At 33.7% G+C, this 26,610-nt stretch overlaps 1 protein-coding gene and 1 long non-coding RNA gene across 2 annotated transcripts in view; one reads left to right on the plus strand and one right to left on the minus strand.

Moving 5' to 3' along the window:
• The window catches only part of LOC148229760 (zinc finger SWIM domain-containing protein 4-like), a 93,572-nt gene that overhangs the window by 44,989 nt on the left and 21,973 nt on the right, over nucleotides 1-26,610 (plus strand). The window contains exons 2-3 of the mRNA XM_088198044.1: nucleotides 7,479-7,575; nucleotides 16,254-16,381. Coding sequence (XP_088054170.1) covers nucleotides 7,479-7,575; nucleotides 16,254-16,381 — 225 coding nt within the window. The remainder of the gene's footprint in view (nucleotides 1-7,478; nucleotides 7,576-16,253; nucleotides 16,382-26,610) is intronic.
• Nucleotides 1-26,610, minus strand: part of LOC148229762 (uncharacterized) — a 63,011-nt gene that overhangs the window by 36,226 nt on the left and 175 nt on the right. The window lies entirely within an intron of this gene.

Raw genomic sequence — 26,610 nt, forward strand, 5'->3', positions numbered from 1 at the left:
TGAGAAATATACGTGACTAACGGAGGATATCTACCCAAATGCGTAAGGTCAGTGCTCAGCGCTGACAGAGATCTTTTCCTTTAAAATCTTTCCGAATCTATGTAGCGGCTTTCTCTCTTTATCCCAAGATTCGCGATCCTTTTAATTAACGAATCAAAAGGGTTGTTTTCCCTTCGGGCGGCCTTGACCCCGTGTATCTGCCTCCGCGGGCCGCTGACGTCAACCGTGGAAACCGAATTTTGTAGGTCGCCGATAATTATTAATTTGTAACGTTCGTTTACGCCATTCGTAAATAAACTGGTGAATGGTTTAAAATTTTGGTGAGTCGGATCTGACGTAAATTTACGTTTATTTTGGAATTTAATCTTTATCGAATTAAATTAAATAAATACAATTTTAGGGACATTAATTATTTTACTCCATTATATTTCGGCATTTTTGAAGTCTTAAAAATATTCAAGTCGTGTAAAATGTAAAATGCGTGTAAAAATGGATACAAAAAATAAAATGCATATTTTTTGTTATATTGATTTAACAATATAACAAAAAATATGCATCTACTACAAAAAATAAAATTTCCATTATTTATACAAAAAAGCAATTTTAAAATTATATTATAAAAATAAGAATATTTTTTTTTTGCTGGGCGAAATAAGTTTTTAGGAAGATAGCGGCATTTATTTATTTCTAATTTTTGTAGTGAATATTATTGTCGTTTAGAATACTGGCTTTCCGTTGATGTTGTTACAATTGTGAGCAAATATTTATAAAAATGATTTTGAATGAGTCCGTTTGTTAAATCTTAAATTCACTATTCGATTTATTATTGTTGGTTTATCAGTTGTTTGTTTAGTTAATCTTCGATTGTCAACGTCTAAAAATCTATTAAAACAATGAAACAAGCTTCCTATTTATTCTTTCTTAGATTTTTGATTTCAGCGCTACAAACGTTTCTAGTGATAACGTTTTTGATAGAAAATTAGAAATCACGGGAATTCCAGGGAATTAATTCCCTGATTATCTCGACACAATTAAATACCACTGAAATAGGCTTTGCTAAAGATCAGATTCTTATAGTAGAATCAAATTTAAATTAAAATTAAAATTATTTGCAACGCAATATTCTACGAAATTATCGAATCAATTAAAATTTACACGATTCTACACCATAATAAAAAATATTTGTGTTTTTTTTTATGAGAAATATTACTTTTGTTGATTTTTAATAGATTTAAAGGCTTGATGGCTGTCTCGTCACGCAGAACCTAGCGGAAATGGGAGTGTTGCCAATCGAGTATCTGTTTTTACTAGTCTTTATTTTTTCAATATACTTCTTACGTACACATTTTTATGTACTACTTTACCTTATGCAGTAAGTGTTTAATTTTCACTTATTTTAAATAATCTTAGTTAATTTTAGGCTATATTGTAAAATTAAGACTGATGCCATTCTCGCAAAACAACAAACACTACTGCAAAAGGAGAATCCCAATACCGCAGACTATGACGAAATTTACTTACGAATAACGAATTTAACACCGCATAATGATGATTACGATTATGACAAAACATTTTTGTATAAATTATATTAAAAACCACAACAACAAAAAAATGTTGAACGAAAATCTACTAAAAAGTCGATCCTTTTATGGACGACTGCGATTTGGGCTACCATAGTATTACCAATAGCATTGTAAATCAAATATTTATTTGTAAGCAAACAAGGTTTTTGTTTATCCCCAACGATATAAGCTTTCCTTTAGAATGTAAAGATTTCACATTTTTTTTATAATACGGAGAGTTGCCGAATCCTTTCTCATTCTGAAACGATTCTTAGATTTTGCTTACAATGTCTCAAAATCTTCGGAATTCACAATGTAAAAAAATGTCGCATGGCTGACAATGGGTAGAGGGATTATTGTATTGTGCAGACCGGTCGCTGCAATTATAGCGAATAAAAGTACAGGTCAATTTGGTGCTCGTTCGTGGCGTGCGACCTCAGAGGGTCAATTTAGTTGAACCGCGTCGCTGGCGTGTGTATATTAGGTCTTGACTTTTTTTGCCCAAGAGCAGCTTTGTATTGTCAACTGATGATTTGCAACATTGCAACCATTTTTTTCGCGTCCTCGATCGTTTGTTGCTCAAGCTTTATTGTCGCAAGATATACGATCGGGCAAATCATTTTGTAGCAGCAGAAACCGAACTCAATAGAAATATATAAATGCAACAGCCGGTTTCCTGCGTCTTTTTCACGTATGTAACACAATGAGATCGGTATTTATGCTTTGCCATACATTATCCGGTTTTCAATGCTTTTTCGATTTGCTTGGAGAGAAGACACACACCTAGAGGTATTGTTTCATCTTGACGGGGTTGCTAATTGCTCCGCTGTGTTACCTTTTGGCCGCGTTACGGATTGCGCATTTGCATGCATAATTCACGATAAACGCCCGATTATCCCAAGGCTGTCGATCGTAAACCAAAAACTTTTCCTCTCTTGTATGGTACGCGCAGTTTGTGGGTCAGATTCATTACGTTTTAGAGAGAAGTAGTGCAAGGAGGCGGAGAGAAACACCATAAAATTTATTAACGAACAATACTTGCTCAATTTAATGCCGGGCCAGACTTGAATTTAAACCACGCCCGGCGGCGAATAATTTCGTATGGTAGTCATATTTTTACTTTAGCTCTGTTATCTAAACTAACCAAAGGCATCAAGAACGACGTGGAAAAGCCACAGTAATAATTAATTGGAAAATGCAACCTATTCAAAGTTGTGTTACTTTTTTAAATGTTTCTTAATATAAATAATTTCCATATACTCTCGATTATCTGGGCTAATGCTGGAGAGGAAGGGCAAGAATAATCCGAATTATCAATTTTTATTTAGTTTCAAAATATGTATAATATATTTACAATACAGATTAGGCAATTCTGTGATACTATCAATAATTTTCAATTATTACTACTAATTTTTCTAAAAGTTATTATATCATTATATTCGAATCCTGTAGTCGATGTAGTCCAGTAAAGTTTCAAAGTCAGTACCATCCTGTGACTAATGTAATTGTTAGTATATTTTTCACTTTTATTTTTATTATCACTCTCTTCCCTTCCTGTTTGAGTGACAATAGAAACGATATCTGGATCATACGAGCACTGAAAACTCGGATCATCTGAATCGCGATTAAACCATTCCTCGATGCTTTTTCAATCGACATTTTCAAAGCATTTTAATTTTTCCATTAATCTGCACTTGCATCAGTCTCTTTAGAATCCAATACACCTATTTCCAAGTTTGGAAGAATCTTTCTCCACTATAGAATTTACTCTTGACCATGATTGTGCTATTCCAAAGCCGTAATTTTTTCCAGATATTGATCAAGATTTTTCCACTTTTTCTGCAAGAGTTTTGAGATTAGCACGGTAAAGCCGTTTCATTGATGATTACTACAATTAAACTTGTAACATTAGGCAGTAAAATTTTTGCAACCATAAGACCGTTGTTCGTTTTCAATATGCTTTCATTCGGATGAGGAGTATTATCTATCAACAATGCTTTCTGTGGTAACCTGTTTTGAACCAATCATCGGTTTGAACCATGCTCTTTTTTGGTTATAATGCGTGAACTACACTCTCTGGAAGTTGTCCGAACCGAAGTTACAACTGAAGTCGGCCGAGACCTACGATTTCGAGTAAGCGACCACAGTGTCGCAAATTTCATAGGCCGTCCGGACGGCGGCTTCTGTCACGTACAGCCGGTATAGGAAAATACATGAGGATATTCGAAACGATTTTTTTAACAAAATCAAGTACCACTAATTATTTTTTAATCATTTAATTTTATATGAAAAAAAATATAATAACGATATCTGTTAGAAGAATATACTATCAAAAATATAATTAATCCCTTTTGGTGCCCTAAAATATTCAAAGATGTCAGTAAGAGTCTGTTGAAGTCCCTGATAAGCATGTGGTGTTATAACTTGACCACGTGACTACGATGCAGCGCTCGACATTCGTGTTGACCATAGGACGCCTACACGCATACTGAAATTGAACCGAGTTACTCGTTCTATCTCAGTTTGTGAAAAACCATATCATTATCTCTCTCACTCTCGTCACTTAACACGCGAGGAAGTATCTCACCGCTCGCGCTCTCGCGCAGAGCAGCTCCGAATTCGGTCCCTTTGACTCCGGTCCTTTTGTCGACAATGTTCGGAAGCGTTCGAAGCTGGCCAAGTCGACTAATTCACCCCCACTTTACCTCCCGTTCTCGGTAACCTCGGACAACTTCCTAGAGATTTTAGAGCGGGCAGAAAGTTGGCCAATGTTGGCCGTCCTTGGCCAACATTGGCCAACTTTCAGAGAGTGTAGTACAGGCATAACAATCAACAAGGAGATTTTTATGTCAGTCCCCTTAAATTATATAGTGCGTTTCTAATCACGAAAAGCTTAATTTTATGAGTTCCAGGTGCATTTTCGCAGCGTATGGCTGTATCTTTAGATGATTTCAAAATAATAATTTATAGGCACGGATAACTCGCATCCATATACTCGAGAGTACACTGTATTTACATTAGCTAATAATGGATTAAAATGTGCATTTCTAAAAACCATCACGAAATACCAGTGGTTTAGTCAGTGACTATTACATGAAAGACCTGAGTTTAAATCAAATAAGAACCTGTTTTTCAATTTAGGCCGTGTCTAGGATATCAGAATTAGTGATTATTATTTAATTATAATTCTGATATATTATGACAGATTAGGTTTTCCTAGGTTTTCCTAATCTCGCGGATGATTAATTCAAATTGAACTTGGTCGTACATATTAGTTATAAAAAATTCTCTTATAATGAGCTAGCTAATTCAGCTCACATATAATATAATTTATGTATAAAATAATACATAAAAAACTATTCTTAGTAATAAGACAATTTGAATTATTAGTTGATTGTAATTTAATTATGCGTATTTTTCTGCCATTTGTAATTGGCATTTTGTCCGAATTTTGTTCTTATTGTGTATCTCGGAGGTCCTCCACTAAATCTTGGGACAATTAGAATAACTTGTTTTACTTCGATTCGTTGTTGGTGGGCCGCTTATAAACATATAATACCGTGCGCTTTAGTTCTTGTGCATATTACGATCTCGTCAGCATTGCTTATCAAGGTTATTATAACCCATTTTAACGTACTTTTTAGTGTTTAGTTTTCTGACATCGTATCGCAATGAACCGCACGAAAGGGCTACAAACTTCCACCCCAACGCGCGTTCGTGCAGTTGGTTAAATAGCACCAGGATATTAATCGCACATAAGCCTCTTTCTCTCTCTCTCTCTCGTTCGTCCTCTGCGTGGCTCGTTTTGATAATATTTGCTTTCAGATAATGGTTCCCCGACGTTTCTTTGGAAATATATTGTACGTATACACGACGCGCGTGTTTGAATTGTGCCCCGACGTGGACGATCCAATTGTAATGCCGGTTTATTTATTTACTATGTCAGGGCGCATGCGCGTTCTCTATTATTCTATTTTTATAGTAAATATTTAATTTGTTACGTGTTTGGAGCTGGTATCGACATTACCAGACTTGTTTTAATAGGAGTATTAGCTAGAATATGGATCGTTTAATATGTACGATTAGTGTTTCTTCTCGAGAATTTCTGGAGTGCATAATGTTAATTTCCCTTTTCTCGAAAAAAATCTTTTATATTTATAGAATAGTTTTAGAATGCTTACAACCGCTGCAATTTTCAAAACAAGTAGTGGTTTTAATCCGCTAATTGTACAGCTGCATTCAGAGCAGGTAGTAAGAATAGGGACAGAAATCTAGTAATAAATAAATATAATTTAAAAAAATATTATTTATTTTTTAAATTATTATAATGCTATTTATATTATAAATATATAATTTTACTTCTAAGGTTATTTCTGTCAAAACAAAATACACATAGAAAGAAAAATATTTTTCTTGTTATTACATTTAATGACCATTAAATTATTTAATTAAATATATTTATTCAAAATGACTTGGATTTTTGGCAACTTTGAACCACAAAGGGTTAATATAAGGTCTTTGTCAAGGATTCGTCCGCCGGCTAAATGAAACAAGAGTCAATGTTTTCATTCATATGCTGAATAAACCATATGATAAATGTTGTCATTTTAAATATCATGTAATGGAAAGTGTCCGTTAATTAAACATGCATTAAATATTTTCGTCAGAATTTTAATAGCATCTCATATAAGAGTTTGAAATAAATTAATAAAGTAATACTTATGTATTAATCGTATGTTTTAATCAAAGTTTTACCATTTTTCACATTCGTTTATATTTTAATTATTTTAATTTACATATATACATAAACATTAAGCTAAATTGTTGTGAATGAAATTAGTTCAAATATTTTCCATATACAAAGATATATGTTATAAAATAAGTACATACTATATATTACATAGTATATTTTTCAAATGTCTAATTTTCTCGAGAATTTGTGTGATATGAACTAAATTACATTAAAAATACAAATCCACGATTATTACAAAAAAAAAACTATCAAGATTTCCCATGGGGCAGCTCAATAGTAAACATCTCAAAGATTCACTATGAATGAAATATATTTATCAGATGAAACTGCATGGTCTAGAATCTAGACTCTAGATTGTAGTTATTATTTATTATATAATATATTACATCTCATTGGATATCTGCGAATCTAGTATTTCCCACGCACGATTTATCCGACTGAGTGGCTAACCGATTGCTCTCACGGTTACGATAAAAGCGGAAAGAAATTAGAGAAAAAAATGTCATATTCCACATTTAGCACTTCAACAAGTTGAATATGGCTTTAATAATATTTCAATAGTGACGCATTATTGTTAATTAATGAATGTGAGAGATTCGAAAACAAAGTTATAAAGTAAAGCACATTATTTTGGGATTGACTTGATTTTATTGATTTTTCAACAATGCGTTTGGTTCGTCTGGAAACTAATTTATTGATTTCAACGCTAGTTTTATCGGTACCCAACGCGCGCATATGGAGTCTATATAAATTCTTATCATTGCTAATTAAATTAATTTATTTTTTAAACGCGTTTTAAGACGATCTCTTCTTCATTTTTTTATTCATCAATGACAATGAAAGGACTTATGTAGATTATATTGAAGGAATTAGGAATTGACGAAGCAATCAATTGCAATCACAGCGTTGCTGTTATTGAGGCTTGATGGCTCAGTCTCATCACGCAGAGCCCAGCGGAAATGGGAGTGTTGCCAATCGAGTATCTGTTTTACTAGTCTTTATTTTCTCAATATACTTCTTACTTACACATTTTTATGTACTATTTTACCTTAATATTAAAGGCAGCTAACTCATTTCGTGCACGCCAGACATGTTAATTAAATTGTTTATAAAATTATTGTTATTGTTCATGGTTGTTAATGTAGCGTTTTCTTGTTTTTCAGGTTTCCATTTGAGCGGTATCGTGACCGGACCCGGTGCCACAGGAGCGTATCCCCCTGAGCCCGATAGAAAATACAAAGTAGCAGTAAGCTTCGACAGGTAAGCGAGTGTTAAAAGCCTCCGCCATATATCATATTGTAACATTTTTTTTATTCCAATTCCTTCTTTGCGATTCTCGACAGTCAAAAAGGCATTCGAAGAAACCATTTTATGGTTACTGTGTTTTTTAGAGCACTTTGCGGTTTTGCGGTCGACGGTCAGGACTCGGACTTCTTCAAACGGGAAATATTCCGATATCCTTAGTCATGAGCGCCGGTAGATCAGGACCGAGATACCATTATTAATTTCCATATATTATCCGCTGTCTATACACACAGCCGAGCCGTGTATTCCTAAAGTATAATACGTACATCATCATCCGCCCACCTCAACAATAAATTCGTTTTTTCCCCTTTGGATATCTCTGGTATGGTTTTTTAGCGCATTTTTGTCTTCATTGGTGTTCCGGTCAGGCGGAGCGCGGTCATTTTAAAAATCTCATCTTATATAGGTGTCTTATATTATATAATGAACATAATATACAAAACACTTCACTTCTAACTATTTAAAATTATAATCTTAGATGGAGACACATAGAGCAGGAATGTAAGGACTTATTCTGGATTGTGATAAGCACGTTTATGGAACCTGTGAATATATTTCTATGGCATACCTGTACGTATAGGATAGCAACATAGTATACGGATCGGAGAGTCTGAATGTGAGATTAACACGCGATACCTAGATCTCGTCATCGTTAGTTCCAAGGTGTTACCATTTCATATCGAAACTACATATGTAATTTTAGTTCATCAATTTTGTATGTTCTTATAAACACCGTAATTATCGTAAATCGCGCGCTATTCAAGGCTGCTGAACATGTGGTACGCGCGCCTTAAACGTTTCACGTAAATTTATTAACCCGTGCTGAATATTACAATGTATGATTTGTTAGATACTTCAAAGGAACATGATTCAATAATAAGAAATAGTATATAATGATGAACGCAGTATTTATAATGATCGATTTTCTTGTATAATTAAATGATATACAGGATGAAAAAGCGGTAATGTATATTGAAATGAAGCCATTATTTTATGCTAAACCGCTGTAGCTTTATATCAAAAGTGCATAATACGAATTTCATTATTATGCGCCTATATTAGCCACACTTCAAAAGTGAATTACAATGCGTAATATATCCAATTAGACAAAGGTAAAAATATACCTTTTATTCTAATTTAAAAAAATAGTCTTGTTTCTAATTATCTAATAGCGGTTTACGCAATTATGTTATCAATAGTTACATTTTTCTTTAAATTACTCGATATTTTTTTAAACATTCGGTAAAATTCATTATTTTCAAGTACATTTTCATGAATAATTACAATATTATTATTATTAATTATGTATTTTTAAAATAGAGAAAGTAAATTTATTTAAAAAAATAATCTTGTTTCTAAATACCTAATTGCGGTTTACCCAATTATGTTATCAATAGTTACTGTTTTCTAACAAAACCTCGATAATTTTCTTACCATTCGGTGAAATTTATTATTTTCAAGTACATTTTCATGTTTTTCAGTTATTTGCTTTCTAAGTATAGTTTTTTTTTATCAACGATGACAACATAATTTTATAGAATTTTTCAATTATAAAAAAAATCTATTGCAAGCTGAAAAAATAACTACTAAACATAAATCAAGTTATGCAATTTTTATAGCATTTTTAATCAAGTTTAACCCTTGGCTTGCCGAAATTTTATATTTATTTATTTATTGTAAATCTTCCGTTGCAACATGAATGAAACAATCAATAACTACTTAGTAAGTAGTGAGACATCAGATTAAAATTAAAGACTGTAAATTTCAATTTTTCGATTTTATTTTAATTATTTATCATAATATTCATCCGTAAGATTAGGAAAATCAAAAAATCTAATCTGTAATGATCGATCGAAATTATAATTAAATAATAATCAATAATTTCGATCTTCCAGATGCGATAGAAATTATTGATAAACATATGGGATTCGAATCCAGATCTTAACTCTTTGCGTAGTGAGTTAATTTATACACATTTGTTAATTTGTTAGTATTCACCTGTCAGTGAGTTAATTTTACGTATTTTTCCATAATTATTTCTGTTGTTATTTAATTATTATTATTTTATATTGCTTTTATAGTAAATTATAGAAAAAAATTTAGTGATTCACAACGTATTATTGCTTTGATTTATTTTACTTTTTTTTTTATTGGTATGTTTTATAAATTTACTTAAATACTTTTCTATTATTAAATTTCCTCAATTTAATTTATATATTTTTTTATATATATTTCGGTTTTTGTGGAGTTTTTATAGCATCTCAGACTATTTTTTGTTTGTGTCCTTTTTTTCGTACTCCTTAATTTATTAGAAATATTTTCTATAAAAGTCATTTACATAAAATCAAATCAAAAAAATATATTGTATTTATCTATTATGTTTTCAGTTATTATATATATATAATTATAACTATATAGGGTAGTTCAAAACATTGAAAGAACAATCATAATTGCCTTATCCGAAGAAAGAATTCGATACATTTTTAATGGACTGTAGGGGGTCGTTTGAAGAGGAAAAATATATGTTCTGAAAAAATGTTATTTATTCGAAACATATATTTTTTATTATTTTCTAATATTTCGATATTTATATAGTATTTTCCAGCGAAATAATGTATATTTTTTTACTGTTTTAGTGACATTTTCACTTGTAGATGAATATTTTTACTAGCGAAAATATAATTTAAACTGATAGGCGCTATTGAAATTGTATGTTGTTCTAAAATATCTATGAAACTTAATTTGACAGTTGCGAAATTTGCTGTTCAAACCGAAACCTAACCTAATAAAAGTTGAAAAACCATAGTTAGAACTTTCATCAGGTCAGGCTGGATTCAGTATTTTGGTTTAGGTTAGTTTTGGGTTTGAACAACAAATGGACGTTTCGCAACTGTTACGGTAAATGTGTATTTTTCAGTAAGTTATAATTTCACTAACAAGATAAAATGTATCAAACAATTGATTTAGAATTTTACTGGTCAAACCAGTCAATCAGTGAAACTTTATTTATTTACTACGAGGGTGATTCTTCTCATATTTTTTTTGGAACATGGTTAGTTTTAGTTCAAGTTGAGTTTGGCTAATTCGCTTAGGTTAGGTTTGCTTATATAGCATTAAAACTATTTTTTAAGTGGAAATTCGCCAGTGGCATACAGAGTTTAACAACTGGAGCTCACAACTGTCAGTTGAAGATCACCACTTAAGTCGTTTTTTTGTGCACAGTTTAAAGCAACATATAATTTCACTAGCACCTGGCGAATGAATTTTATTTTTACTAGTAAAAATATAAATCTACCATTCAAATGCCAGTGAAAATATATTTTCACTGGTAAACACATTCACTGTAACATACATGTGAAAAATATACAGCAGTAGACATCGCTATATATTTTTTGTGGTATTTTTTTGCTATCAACATAGAATTTTACTTTTTTTACAGACTAGAGCCCAAAGCTAAGCTTTAAGTGATCTCAAAATGTACTATGCATAAAATTGTTATTATAATCAATCATATAATTGTTTTTGATTGTTTTTTATCATTTCGACAATGTGTATCAATTAACTTTATTACTTGACTTATATTAATCTTTGTAGGAATGACTCGCTAGCGCCTTATATTATATAATACATTGACTGCTTCGAAGTGCACATATGATGTCACTAGTAAGCGTCAGATACAACTGAAAGTTTCTGAAAAAAATACGTATACTCGCTCGAGACTAGGGCAAAAATAATAATTATATAAATTAATTCTAATTAAAATTTAACATATTACGCCCGTGATAGAACATAATCAACAGCGACACCGCGCGCGTAATTAACTTAATTAACCTGATCGACACACGATATGCTCGCGCTAGAACAGATCCAGGTCAATTTTAAAAAATTTACGCCCTCGTGTATCAATCACTATTTAGTTTCATAACGCGCTCTCGCGTTATGTACTGATAGTAGATAACGAACGAGAGCGCATTGCGTACAGTTTACACAATAGAAATTGTGCAGATCTTTCGCTGTATCTATACTACAGCTGCGATAGGTGACGTCTTTCCTTGTGGCGCAATTCGCAAAGCTAGCTAGCTAACCATTGTAGAACAACGTAGATAGATGGATAAAGAGGCATTAAGATATTATTCACGTGTACTAGAGCGCCGGTAGTCCTTGGTTTACATTCGCTCTCTTACTACCGGACCGACTACTCTCCAGCCCGGTCCCGTCATCAAACGAGTACTGCGCGCATATGTGTGTACCTTGTATTCTATCTATCTTTTGATACGCGAGAAGGCCTTTTGTGAAATAAACCGGATCGCGGATTCTATGCGGTGTGTTCTCTATCACCACCGGTCGCGTGGCACCCATCCGACCAGTTCTCTTAATGTCCACGAATTTGACAAATTAACACGCACTGCATAGTGCTAAGTGTTTTTTTTTTAATGTACAGTTAATGCTGGTTTGATGTGATTTTTGAGATGTGAGCGATCGTGGAAATAAGTAAAACTGCGATTCAAATGTGAGTGGTGATGCTCAGACTGGCTTAGTTTTTGGTGGTTTGCCGATTTCCGTAGGCAACCAACACACTGGTTAACCAAGTACGATACTAAATCATCATTATTTACAGTTTCAATGTATCCATAATTTCTTATATTTACAACGAGAAAATGAGATATTTGCATCGTGTTTTTGTAGTGAATCTGATCTGCGTTACATTTGCTTGCGATTATCTAGCTATTCTTAAAATTTAATTATAACGTTTATGAGCAATTTCAATGTAAGGATGTATTGGAAAATGTAATGTTCGATTTAATAGCTGAATGCAAAAAAAATATGTTGGTGAAATTATGTTAGAATCAAAATTTTAATTGGATAGCTTATGTCCTATATAATATTAAAAAAAAATCTAATCTCAAAATTTTCCACTTTTATCAAAATATTTGTGTAAGCAAAATTTATTATACATAGTGTTTATTTTCGAGAAAAATACAAAAAACGATTTCTCATTCCTCGAGAATTTTCACAAATGTTTAAATTCAATTTATATTAATATTTTTAAATGGATTAAAACCGCTGCATTTAAAAAATAAACAGTAACTTAAATTCACAGCTGCATTCAGAGCAGGTAGGTATAAAAGGGACAGGGATTTTCAATTAATATGTACTCTGAAAACATTGTTTAATCGACTCTAGGAATTACGATTAGAAAACATTTCGTTCCGACTTCTTTAAACATTTGACGGTAAAATAAATATTAAGATTGCAAGTATCAATGACTTAAGAATGATTATATTATTAAGTCTTTGGACGGGTAAATTAAACAAGAGTCAATGTTTTCATGTAAATGCTGAATAAATCATTTTATTCGTAGTTATATTTTTTTTGTAAAACACGATGGATAATATCACGTAATTGAAAGTGACCGTTAATTAAATATGCAATAGTGAGACTTATAATAATATCTCATATGAAATAATTATGTTTTAATATACGTTTTACTATTTTTTGCGTTTATTTTCATTTTAAATATTAACTATAATATAATTTATATACCCAATTTGTATAAAGGGTGTTTTTTTAGAGATGTAGAACTTTAAAATGAAATTAAATACAAACTCATATTTATGGCCATAGTATTGGCATTATTGGAAAGATAAATTTATGCCATTAGTGTTTATATATGATAATAAAGTCCAATATCGACCACTTTTTCGAGCAACTAGTGTCGTATATCGACAATAACGCGGCGAATGTTAGCTTTCAAGTCGTCCATTGTCTGGTTTATCGACATAGACTAGCGACTTCATATATACCCACAGAAAATAATCCAAAGGTGTTAAATCACACGATCTTGAAGGCCAATTCACAGGTCTCTTATGCGAAATGATGCGATCATCGAATGTTTCCTTCAATAACTTGATTGTGGCGCGCGCTGTTTGGCATGTTACGCCGTTTTGTTGAAACCAAAGCTCTTCCACATTAATGCCATTCAATTGGGGAACGAAAAAATCAGTAACCATGGATCAATAGCGCTCTCCATTGGCTTTAACGTTCTGGCCGGCATAATTTTTGAAGAAATATGGACCAATGATTCGATAAAACACACCGAACAGCGACTTTTATGGATGTAACGGCGTCTCAATAATGGTTTGTGGATTTTCTTCATGTCAAATGTGTTAATTTTACTTGTTGATGTGGCCATTCAACCAAAAATGAGCCTCATTACCGAACAAAGTTTTGTGGTGAAAATGAGGATCAGAAACAATCTTGTTTTCGGCCCATTTACCGAACTTACGACGCGGCTTCAATTTTTGCACAAGCTGGATCTTTTAAGCTTGAAAACCAGAATCTTTCCGCAAAATCTCCCATAAAGTGGAGGGACACAGCTCTATTTGCTGTGTACAATGGAGAATCGATTCATTCGGGTCCTCCTTAATACTACGCTCTATAGCAGAAACAAATTCTTCGCTGCGCACTGTACGACGTCTCTGCGGATGCGTATTATCAATTAGAATATGCGTATAAACGATCCAGGGTTATTTGAATTATTTGCTCGGATGGACGTTTATATCGACCGTAAAATGGATGTAGCGCACGGTTATCGAAATAAATTTGCACAATTTGCAAGCGTTGTTCTGACGTAGGTCTATTCATGGTGAATCGGCAAACCAAACTGAGCACAAATTAGCTGTCAAATTGGTTGTCGCTGGAAAAAGTGTCAGTTCAAAAAAACAAACATTTAAAAAACCCTCACAATATACTGTACATGTATTACATAATTTTTTTCATGTCATAAATTTATTATTGCTTGAAACATTATTTATACATACATATGTATTTTTTATCATTTTAGCAGATAGTGTATTTGCCAAGTCCAATGTGCCACGTCTGATTAATTTGTAATTTTTGAGGACTCATTCTATCACATTTATAGGTGCCCTAAAATAAATTGCATCCTTGTAATAATTTATTGATTACGTTTCGATAGTTTTTACAATTATATGTGAACACAATGCGTAAAAACCATCTGACCGTTTTTTCATGGAGCTTTTTACACGCAATAGGCGGCTTCGGCTTATGCAGCGTATCTGCTTTTATAGCCTGAGGGCTTACCTCACGCCGTATGTCGTCAAGTGTCTTTTTTTACCTTTAATTCAACGGAAACGGTCTAATAACGGTAGCAGAAGGTCCTGATCATCGGATAACTACAGTCATTTCGTCAGGAACGCGTTTCTTTTGTGAGCCTGCCTGACTCGTTCTCGTGTCATTGGAACATTTGTTCAGTTGCTGTGCATGACGTTGATGAGAACTCATCACGGAAGTGTGTACAAGTGGATGGGATGTTTGACGATAGCCGTGATAATATTACAGATTTTCAGCAGAAATGTTTTCATATAATAATGATAATTGTTAATCATATTTACTTCTAATATATCGGCAATCTCTCATATTTTATAATGATGCATGTCGCTGAATTTTAAATTTTCTATTTGAATTTACATTTAATAAGCGTCAATGTAAATTCCTTTAAAACTTTGATGACATTGTTCATTGAACTAAAGATAAAATATTCATCGAATCTCCTGTATTTTTTCCTCCATATTATTTGCATTCTATTATAATTTATAATATATTCTTAGAAATTGCATACAATGTAATTTTATTTCCACTGGATTAAAATAATATTTGATGACAGATGTTTGTTAATGTATACATTTACCGATAGTGAGTTTACCGTAATGTTATGCATAAAACATGCCATGTAATTTATCTTCTATCTGTATAAAAATATACACTAACACTGTGGATGTATCTGGTTTACAATCGGGATCGTCATATGGCGAATAAATCCAACTAGTTTTTATATGCGCGCGTGTATACTATACCAAAAACAGGATTTTTTTCAATAGAACGGATCTGTATAAGGAGCTGGATTTATAGGTATACGTTCACGGATGCCTAAACATCCAGGTGTAGGCTCTTTCAATTCTGGAAACTTTTTTCAAGTTATTTTTTATATACACATATATGTACATATATATAAAATATATAAAAATCATTTTCAATAAATGTAATATTTAATTAATAAAACAATCTTTATAAAACATACACTATATTGTGTCAAGGTATTTAGCTTTAGAAACAACTTTATTTTTATGAAAATTAAAAGATACGTAGTCATTTAATCAATTTTAAGTACTTAGTGGATCTAATTCGTATTAGGCAATTTTTAAGAATAATTTGAACCCAACTCTACCTCTGTATTGTATCCATTCACTTGTACGCTCATTGCCGCTGCACAATATGTTCTCAACTACTTGATTGATTTTTATATGGTGCATTGCATCCAGGTGCAGACTTTTTTCCTTATTTTTTTTTAACGTCATTTAGATTTACAATAACTTTAATGTGGTACAAGATATTGCCGATAAAACAAAACTAATTAGACATTCATTAACGACTTCCATTTCTTTATCGTCGCCCTGAATTTATTGCGTTCGAATTGCGCGAGAAATTAGCGCGTCGCGTGCCGTCGATGTTGACGTGCGATAGCCCCGTCGTTGCATCTGTGGTATCATTACTTCATTACTTTACTTTGTATATGTACATCGAGTAATGTGTGGTTGTCGTTGATTGTCCAGGTGTAAGATAACGTCGGTAACATGCAGCTGCGAAGCACGAGACATCTTCTGGTGTCAGCACGTGGTGGCGCTGTCGCTCTACCGCATCAGGAATGCAGACAACGTCAGGCTCAGGGTGCCCATCTCAGGTGAGGATTCCACTATAAAAATATCTCGGTAAACTCGTACCATCTCTTTATACGACGAACGCGATGCATATAAGCATGAGACTTACCAAAAAATACCGGATGAAGAGCTCATTGTTTATCAGGTGTATTTTGCCACCACTCATCCGCTCGCCCGAGTGAACAACCCCCCCGCCACCCTTCTGTTGAATGAATGAATTTCAGCGACCTCAAAATGAACCACCACCACCACCACCCCATTCCCGCTATCCTGTATTATAAAATTATTAAATGTAAGATTTTGTGTTTGTATTAATTATGCGTCGGATATATCAGCTTACAAGTATGTCAAAGAGAGTTAATTACTCTCGGAGGAGTGATCGATTTTAATGTTGTTAGTTAGCGCTGACGAAGGTATGTTGGATTCAGGAAATTGGGTGCGTTGGGTAATTCTTGAAAATGACAGTATCTAATCGATTTTGAGTTTTATTGATATGGATGTTCAACGGTGTAGCGTGAAGATAATTGTCCTCGCTTTACCATCTCTCCACCATACATTTCTAAATTATATGAATACATAATGAAAAATAAAGCACATTAACACATGTAATTCGAAGGGCAAGAACGCCCTGTAATCGTTCTCGTGCGAATGCAACCGGTTGATGCTAATACTAAAACACAACATTAAATAAGTAGTCACAATTCTCATTTATGATGAAAATATAGATACATGTGGAAGATGTCTAAAGCTTAGTATATAAACTTTCGCCCGTGAAAGACCGAAAGTCAATAGGCTCGAATTACGCAAGATAATCCATTTCGTGTCGAACGTGTCTACAAAATATCTGTTTTTTAAGTATCTGAAACATTTCCCCCAATAATTCACGTCCAAATAATTCATTGCCTTAACAGAAATAATATTTAAATCCTACAGAAAAATAATATTATACGCAATTAAAGCACGATTTAAGCATTATTTACTAAAAAATATTTTTATTGCGGCGATGATTTTTTTTGATCAATCTATTTAAATCGTCTTACGGAACACAGTGTATTTTTTCATCCTTTGGTTACCAAACCCCAGCTCGTGACTTTTCATGACGTAATCGGTGGGCGAAATCAAGCTCTGGGCACAATATTATATGTTCATCTTTAGTGATAAATTCTTAGTTAATTTGACCCGAAATGAGACGCTATTCCAAGCCTCTGTTGTTGGTAACATCGTTTTTCGTTCGGCAGATAGGGTCGGAGGTGGGCCGGATATCGGCAGTCTCTCGGGGTCGATCGGTTTCTGCGTTGATACGCAGAGAACCGATCGACATGAGTGGGCCCGTGTCTCTTTAAAAATTCCGTCTTTCGAATGTCGGTGTTTGTATCCTAGTGTTTTTTGTTAGGTGCGTTGGTATACAATTCATTGCATTCTCAGCGTAGCGTCTAATCAATAAAGCACTTTTTGAAATTGCTAAGGGGTGGTATCGGCAATCCGACAATGCTCGGCGATTTTCAGCTGCGATCTTTAGAGTGCACTAAAGAGTCGCGATCGCGTCCTTTATTCTAAGATAGGACGCCAGAACACTCTTCTTGCACGAAACATTCAGCTTCTCAACGAGCTTGTCAAATGATAGCAATGAGGAGCTGGAAAATTGTTTTTTGAGCATCATAATGTTATGCTATAATTAAACATTTTGTTTGAATCTTTAATAATATGTATGCCAGGGTGTGTGTATGGATACATATATTTATGAGCGTATGTAGAGTTGACGTATTGTACAGGATAATACATTAATTGATATTATTTTTCATAATTAATGAAATACATCAAATGTTCGATTAATAAAAAAATCCGAAGATATCCTTAATCTTTTGTTTTTTTAATTCGGAAACTGAAGTTGGACCAACATTAATATGTACATATGTATATGTGTGAAATTTGAAATAAAATAGTTTGTATAATGGCCGTCGTGATGCATTGTCTATATTGTCATGATCAAAACTTACATTTAAATAACATCTAATAAATGCTAACGACGATCGTTGTTGACGTTATGATGCTTGAAAAGGTAAATTCATTTGGGAACTTGTTATTCCGTTAGTGTGTCAGTGGCGTATGAATAGTTTTTTTATTGTTGTCTAGCATGAATTGATGAATAAGTATATGACGGGGTAGAATTTTCAAAAATATCGTAGTAGCGAACAGCCTTTGACGACTGCGTAATTGCTTTTTCTTCTGGCCTTCGCCGCATTATTGATTGATTTAGTTGTTTCTAGTATCTTTCTAATGGATTGAACTTAATGATCAATCAAAGTACTGTATAGTGATGCATGTTGATTGCGCGCAGTCTTGCTTTTTTGATCTTCAGCGCGCTCATTCCCGCAATCAAAGAAAGGGCCGAATCTGGGGGAGGCGTGCGTTTGACAGCAGGCTTGAAAAATGTGCAATCCCTCGAGGGCTCGTTCGCGTCACCCCATCCACCCTTAATGGTTTATATAAATTTCACGCGGTCACAATGGCCGCCGCGGTGCATTGTGTTGTATAACGGCGCCGGGAGTTGCGCATGCATTTTTTAATCCAATTTGCGCGCGAAGCAATAATTTAATCCCGCTGGGGGGCGGGAGCGGGGTGGTTGCGCATTATCTCGACGCTCGTTTGTTTCAATTCGCCGCGGATTACGTCCGGCCCGCGGGGCGGATGCACCCCGACTCGGCCTCGGCCCCCTCGATCATCATTTAAATAAATAAGATTAGCGCGCGCCGTTCGATTTTCGTGCGCATGCGCCGTACGCGCTTCTAAATATTTAAACGTCTTTGCACAACTCGCACACATGTCCTGGCTCTCGTACTTATGTGTACGTATACACTGTTCACTGTGTATAGCGTTCATTTTTAATGGCGAAATTGAATGTAACGCGACGGTGAATTCGTTATGAGGGCGCCCTCCCCGTATAATAATTCACGCGCTCCTCCTCGCTCACCTGACGTGTGTCGTTCGCGTGGAGTTGTTGTTCAATTTGGCTGCGATGTATGACGTATGTATTTTTTATTGCGCAGGGGTGTGGTGCTGAAACTGTTTAATACTAAGTAAAGCAATATGGTCAAAAACCCTCTCTCGTGTGAGGGTTAAATGCATAAAACTTCTCTCCAGCAAACATGTTTTTTTGGTATTGCCCTCATTAGTAATAATAATATTGACTTACCTATGTATGTTATTTGAAACTTTACCTATGAGAGTACACATTAATAGAATCTTAAACTTTAGAAGTCAGTAGATTATATAATTTAAGACTTAAAAAAATTTAATAAATGTGTGTTTATAAAAAGACTCTTTATATAGTACAACAATCATTGCATGATAGTTTTTGCGAGTAGATACTAAATAACCTGTTATTAAACATCAAGGGCTAACATGGTTGATTCTACCCGTTCCGTGAGTACCATTAGCGAACATGACTGGTAGGTACTACCCGATCCGTCGGTGAAGTGAACGCCATAAAATTAATAATTTTACCGAAAAATAATTTATTTATTATAATTTATTTACTTTCGCACATAATTGGTTCCTGAGAATGTGTGCGAATGTTGAATGTACGAAAGTAGAGGGAAGTAAAAGAAATTTTGTGTATTTAAAAATATTTATCAAGTAAATATAAGATGTTTAAGAGGCGTTTAAGAGACACATTTAAGTGGGGTTTGCGGGTGTTTCCTTTGAAAAGTTATCAAGAGTTAACTGTTTTACACTATTTTTTTTCTTTTCTTCATATAGTATTTTATAACATGCTATGTTTTTATTGATCGCCCTACGCACTTGAAATATGCGTTTTCTATTGGGATCACAACCTTCCATAATATTTAAAAATTTGTCAAGGTGCGTGAAGGCTTCATTCATATTTTTCATTGTTAAAGAGTTTTCCAAAATAAACCTGTCTCATCTACATTAAATATTTGGCTAGAGGAATATTCTCCATCTTCAATAATTTTGGATAATTAGGAAATACATTCTTTTGCAGCATCTTTATCCGCATCAGCCGATTCTCCAGTAAATTTAATATTTTGAAAAGAATACCTCATTTTAAAATTGTAAAATCAACTGTTACTTACTTGAAAAACCGTGTTAAAATCTTTTTTTAATCTATCCTTCCAATCTTTGTGCAAACTAAGAGCTTTTACTTGAATAATTGAAATACTCAGAGGGACATCTTTTTGATGTTGGTCATCGATCTACGATGACAAAGATTTTCCATTTCATCCATGTTTTTTTTGCTGTGTTTTTTTGGAAACATATCTTTAAAGATTGCGGAAATATATCTTTATTTTCCAAAAATTTTGAACGTATTTCTTAATTATATTTTTATTTTGCAAAATTGAACTTATCGTAGACCTGTTTGTATCTTACGCACGTCCGATTGAAGCAAAAGATTCACCGCTATCAGAACGTCTAATAATTTCCATTTTGGTCTTGAATCGTGTGAAGTTTATGAGTCCTTGATTTACTTTTGTTCGTATCAACACAAGTGTTTATATTTTATTTAATTAAAAAAAAAAAAAAATTTAAAAAAATTGTTTTTTTTTTTAAATGTGCGAAATAGCGAATTGTGCGAAAGTCGAACGTCCGAAAGTCGAGGGCCGCCTGTATTATGTTTATTATTTATCTGTTATATATGATTATTCGTATAACATGGAGATTTTTCACCTATACCATAAAAATAATATCTTTTCAATTACTTCACTAAACTTGCTTGAAAAATACTCACCAAGACTATGCTAAATCGGCAATAACTTCTTTGATAAAAATTACGTAGTCGTAAATAATGTATTTCTTAAACTACATTTTTTTGTAGATAAGTCTTTTTCTTTAGGCCGAAAATTAAAATAGTATATGTTATTCCTAATACATAATTAAATTTAATATGTTGCTGTTTTTTATGACGGATTGTAAAATTCCCTCGAAAGATTTGACATAAAATAATGGTATGTATTACTGTATTTTTTAAAACCGTTAAACTATTAATGAAAAAATGTTCGCTGCGAAATATATATCTAATGTTCAACAATACATATTCTAATTTAAATATAAATTATATGATAGATACAAAACTAACGAATGCTATTTTATCCGTTCATTGCTATATACGTATTAATTATTGCCTCCCCCTTCTCTACGCCTCTCAACTACTTTTTCTATGGTTTGAGACCTTATTCCTTACGCCACCTTTTACGCATGCATTTAATTAACGACTAATAAAAACTTCATTGCAACGTTTCACTTCCGCCCTCTTCTGTCCGCGGACATGTAGTACGTATTATTTATAATGTACGTCGATACCGCACTTACGCGGTACGTGCGCACACCGTTGCGATCGGCGGCAATCTGTCAAAACAATCAGCTGTTTGTGTTATGTATACAATACATGCATGTATATATACGTAGTGTGCGCGTCGTGTCTGTGTTTGTTGTGTTGTTGTACCGCGATGACGTCACGATCGATACTGCTCCACAGGCGCTCGAAATTGCATCGGTATTCGCAGTCGATGGACGCCACCTGACGCCCGCCTGCGTTATCGTCATTATTGCATTACCATTATTGTCCGGCGCAATAACCCCGGGTCGCCGCACCTCTCCGACTGACCCGCACAGGAAGCCGCCCATCAGCCCGTTCCCGGGACCCCCGAGATTAGCACGATTAATTGCCGCAGCTGTCGCGAGCACTACTGCGCCATTTTGAATTCAATTTAGTCCAAGGATCGCAGTAGAGTATTCTATATTTCGCAGTCCGTTGACTGTATTCGCTCATTTTTACGTTTAGCTCATATGATTTTCAGTAGCTCGAGATCCCCCCCCCCCCTCCAGTGTCTGGGAGATCGAAATTAGTGACTAATATATAATTATAATTCCGGTCGTTCATCACAGATTAGGTTTTCCACGATTTTTATAATCTTGCGGATGAATCAAAATTCAGCTAGTTCGGGCATACTGACTTATTTTGATTGTAAGCTGTTATTAAATTATAAACTATTTTATAATTGATAAAATATATGCTACTAATTTACATACGATTTCAGTCTTGTGTCTCACTACTTAATAGTTGTTGATTGTGATATCTTGTAACACATAGGTCTAACGCCTGTTATGATACAACGAAGAAATTACAATTAAAATTTATTACATAAGTATAAAAAATGGTGTATGTATAGAATCAGATATTTTAAATTTTATATAAAAAATACAAATCACTCCTTGGATTCTGAGTTTTCACTATATTTATATATGTATGAACACATGTTCTTAATTATTATGTTATTTTTTAGTTAATAGTTTCTGTTGAATTTATATCACAATATTTTCGTATATAAGTTGGATTTTTATAAATCTTACTGCAATTTTTTTTTATCGAATTCTGATTAGCAGTTTTTCACACAAAATATAATATAACATATTAAAGGACACAAATATTTATTTATTTGTTGAAATAAAACCATCATGACCTTATCAGTTACACCCATGTGATACCTGTGCTTGTTGGCTTTTACAGATTTCCAGTATATTAGATCTAATATTAATTTGATATATTGTAGCTACTCTCAATTCTTCGTCCAAATTAGTAAGTCTTTCGCGTTTCATAGTTTTTATATTTGTTATTGCCGAGAAATCGAGCTCACACAAATATGAAGTTGAAAACTGTAACACGATTTTCAGTGTCCTTATAGAGAGAGAGAGAGTGCTGAGTATTCGTCTTGAACAAAATTCTTCTAGTTATTTCAGAGATATTTATTTTTAAAGTACGGTCCGTCCAAGATATGAACGCTCATCGTCACAGTACCCTACCCTTAAAACAGCCCTGATTTAGTATTGGTAACGTTCTCCTATCGGTGTACAGTCAGTTCTTGAGTTACGACGGGGTTCCGTACCACCACCTTGGTCGTAACTCGAAAAGGTCGTAAGTCGAAAATTATACAAAAAAATAATTAAAAACAATGCATACATGCGAAATACAAAAACCACGTTTATTGCTGACTTCAAGTTGTTAACTAAATACTTTTTAGCAAATATCTACATAAATAATTTATTTATAAGAATTGATCTAGAGTATTTTTATCATCTGTGCTACTGATATCCATTGTTAATTCTTGAGATTTTTCAGCGAGTGCAGTGATAGTGCTTGTTTTTCTTAAAAAAACGTCCAGGTTTGTTTGTACAGTTTGTTGTTTCTTTTCTCTATAAATTTCATAATAGCACGCAAGTGCTTGCTGAATAAGGCCGTCTACCCTCGAAGATCTATCGATGTCTTTGTCCATATTTTCAATTTTTTTAAATAGCATCATTGATTTGGCTAAAAGCTGCAGCCATGTCTTTTAACACAAATTTTTTTGGTGGTTCTTCGAGTTCATCTAATTCTTTTAGCTCCATTACATTTTTTTCTGCAACTCGTTGTTCACCAATCTCAATCAAATCTTGGTTTGTGAGTTCATCAACATCATTTTCCAAAAGATGAATTACATCTTCATTATCAACTTCCAGATTAAGTTGCTGAGCACATTTTACAATAATATTTGCTATCTCATCTATTTCCCCTTCTTTATTAAAATACATATTGTCATTATATCTTTTTAAGAGTTTGTTCCATATGCCGTTCATACAATACAATACTTTGGACCATCCTTTTGAGATATTGTTTATTGCATGAAAGATGTTGTAATTTTTCCAAAATTCTCTCAATGTCTGATGTTTGTCTGTTCCTGCAATTGCTTGGGCAAAAGTGATTCTTAAATAATGGGCTTTGAAGTTAGCAATACCCCCTTGATCCATCGGCTGTAGAATGCTGGTGGTGTTTGGAGGTAAATAAACCACTTTTATATTTGGATGTGATTCCCCTAAGTGTGGAGGATGGCCTGGAGCATTGTCAAGAATCAATAAAATTTTAAAGGCTATGTCGTTTTCATCACAGTTCTTCTTTACTTCTGGAATGAAACAGTTATCAAACCAGTCTTGAAATGATGTATATGACATAAAAAAAAAAATTTTTAGAACTTTTTTTTCGTCGTAACTACGAATGGTCGTAAGTCGAGTTGGTCGTAACTCGAGAACTGCCTGTAAACAAAATCGCTGAAAACTGTATATGTATGCATGCATGCGTACACGCACCCTTATTTCCAACACAATGACGATGAATGCTAACAAATTGGATGGACTATAACTAATTATTGTTCTTCTTAGTACGAAAATTCACAACTCGATGTATTAATAAGGGATTTCGTATCCAGTCATAATTTTCTATATTTACGGAATGAAGATAACATTCAATCTTTTCTTCTAATGAAGTTAAATGTTCTTTTGTAGTGAAAATAATTTCTTCAGTAGTGTTATCATTTAGCGAAGAATACATATCTACTCTACTTTTTTTTCTCCAAAAGGCTGTCAATTTGTCAGTAGTTATCAAAAAAATTGTTTTTCCCCTTGAATGCCGGTATTAACGCTATTTAAGTAATCAAAAATACCAGCCAAATATCCCATTTTAGCACACCAATTATCATTTTGAAGACAGGAGAAGAAAGCACACAACAGTAGATATAATATTAGAGTTTTTTTTTCTTGGCGAGGGTCACAGATTTTTTAAATGAGCCTGCCATTGATAGGGTACCGTCCGTATAAAACACAACTCCCATGATATTTTAAAAGCTAACAGATTTTCACTGAAATTTAATGGGGTCATTTTTACGACAAATCCGTGTATGCGAGAGAGAGAGGTAATGAATCACTAATACATTTGGATTTCATAACAAATCATTATTATTTGGAATCCATGGCATATTCTAAACGATTGTGATTCTGTATATTATGTATTATACACACTGACAATGAAAGTAATATAGCGTTATTTATTTTACGTAAATAAACAGTCTTCATTTTCTTTGGATGGTTTCCAGGACCTTTCATCTGCCCATTATACGCATCTTTCGTTTTGTACTTTAACAACATAACAATGTTTTAATTGATTCTCTCAAAAGCGATGCAGCTAAGTTAAAAACCTTTATAGTTTATTACTTTTACAAGTAATTTAAATTCAATATGAAAATTTTAAACATGATGTAGAATAGCTTGAATAAAACCAAAAAGATTTTATAATTAAATATATGCACTTTCAGAAGTGGTTTCATTGTTCGTATGTAGCTATTTATATGTGGTTTGTGTTTTGCATCTTTTGAAACGCAATACAAAATAATATGTTAAATTTGGTAATATGTATTCTACATTGCACGGGTTAGTAAACTATGCGACATGCGGGAACTTTTGAGAAGTAACTAGTAAGGACGATTGAATAAATAGATTGACGGGTTCAAACTCAGTTTGGATTTATTTAATTTTGTTCGTGGTAGTTCACTGTTTCCAAACAACTTTGTACGCGTCTAGTGCAGATCTGGGAACAAGTTTTTCGCATTTAATTTACATCCATCATATCAAATTGTCCATTGTCTCTGAACGATTCCAGCAACTACAATTTGCGGTATATCCTTGTGATGTGTTTTAGCATATACATATGTATGACTTGGGCTTAGTAGATTGGGGTAAATAATATTTGGGGTAAGCAATGACTAAAATTGAACGCTAAATTTGATTGTTTATAGCTCTCTTATTATTATTATTATTTATGAATATTTTCTTTAAATAAAAGTTTCTATGGCGCCGCCTATACTTGAAATTGCATATCTTCCCTCTCTTTCTCTCTCCAATCAAATCCCACCGTATTGATCCCGGATTAAAGACTGTCTCGTACAAATGTATCTTCAAATCTTCAACCACCAGGGGTGTTCATCCATGCCTTTCCGTTGCACAATGGCCGGGCCGTGCGGTCGTCGGGTTTTGTTTTATCTGCCGCACTTCCGATGTGAATAGCCTTTATCTGCGTCGCGGGCCGTGCACGACTTCGGTAGTCATTGTCCCCATTGTGCCATCCTCGATTCCTCTATTTATTGGATATCTGTTGCGTAGTTCTCGTCGCGTGCGTACTACGCAGCTAGAATACAAAGGATTCCCTCGCACAAAGATACGTGCGATTACGTACCTAAGCAGGAGCAGGTTTCGACGGTATCACATTGTCTCGGTGCGATGATACTTGATTACGATGCGTGCAACAAGAGCCCGTTGGCATTAACCCCTGCGCTGACCCAAGTCGCGCATTGCATATGCAATAATTCATAACGTCTCGTTTTTCGTGCTCACGTACGAAAAACGCGCTGAATGGGCGTCATTAAAATTGTAG

This window comes from Plectrocnemia conspersa, unplaced genomic scaffold (assembly GCF_051122295.1).
Source record: "Plectrocnemia conspersa isolate PC_06_02 unplaced genomic scaffold, ASM5112229v1 ptg000011l, whole genome shotgun sequence".
In the NCBI taxonomy this organism is placed as follows: Eukaryota; Metazoa; Arthropoda; class Insecta; order Trichoptera; family Polycentropodidae; genus Plectrocnemia; species Plectrocnemia conspersa.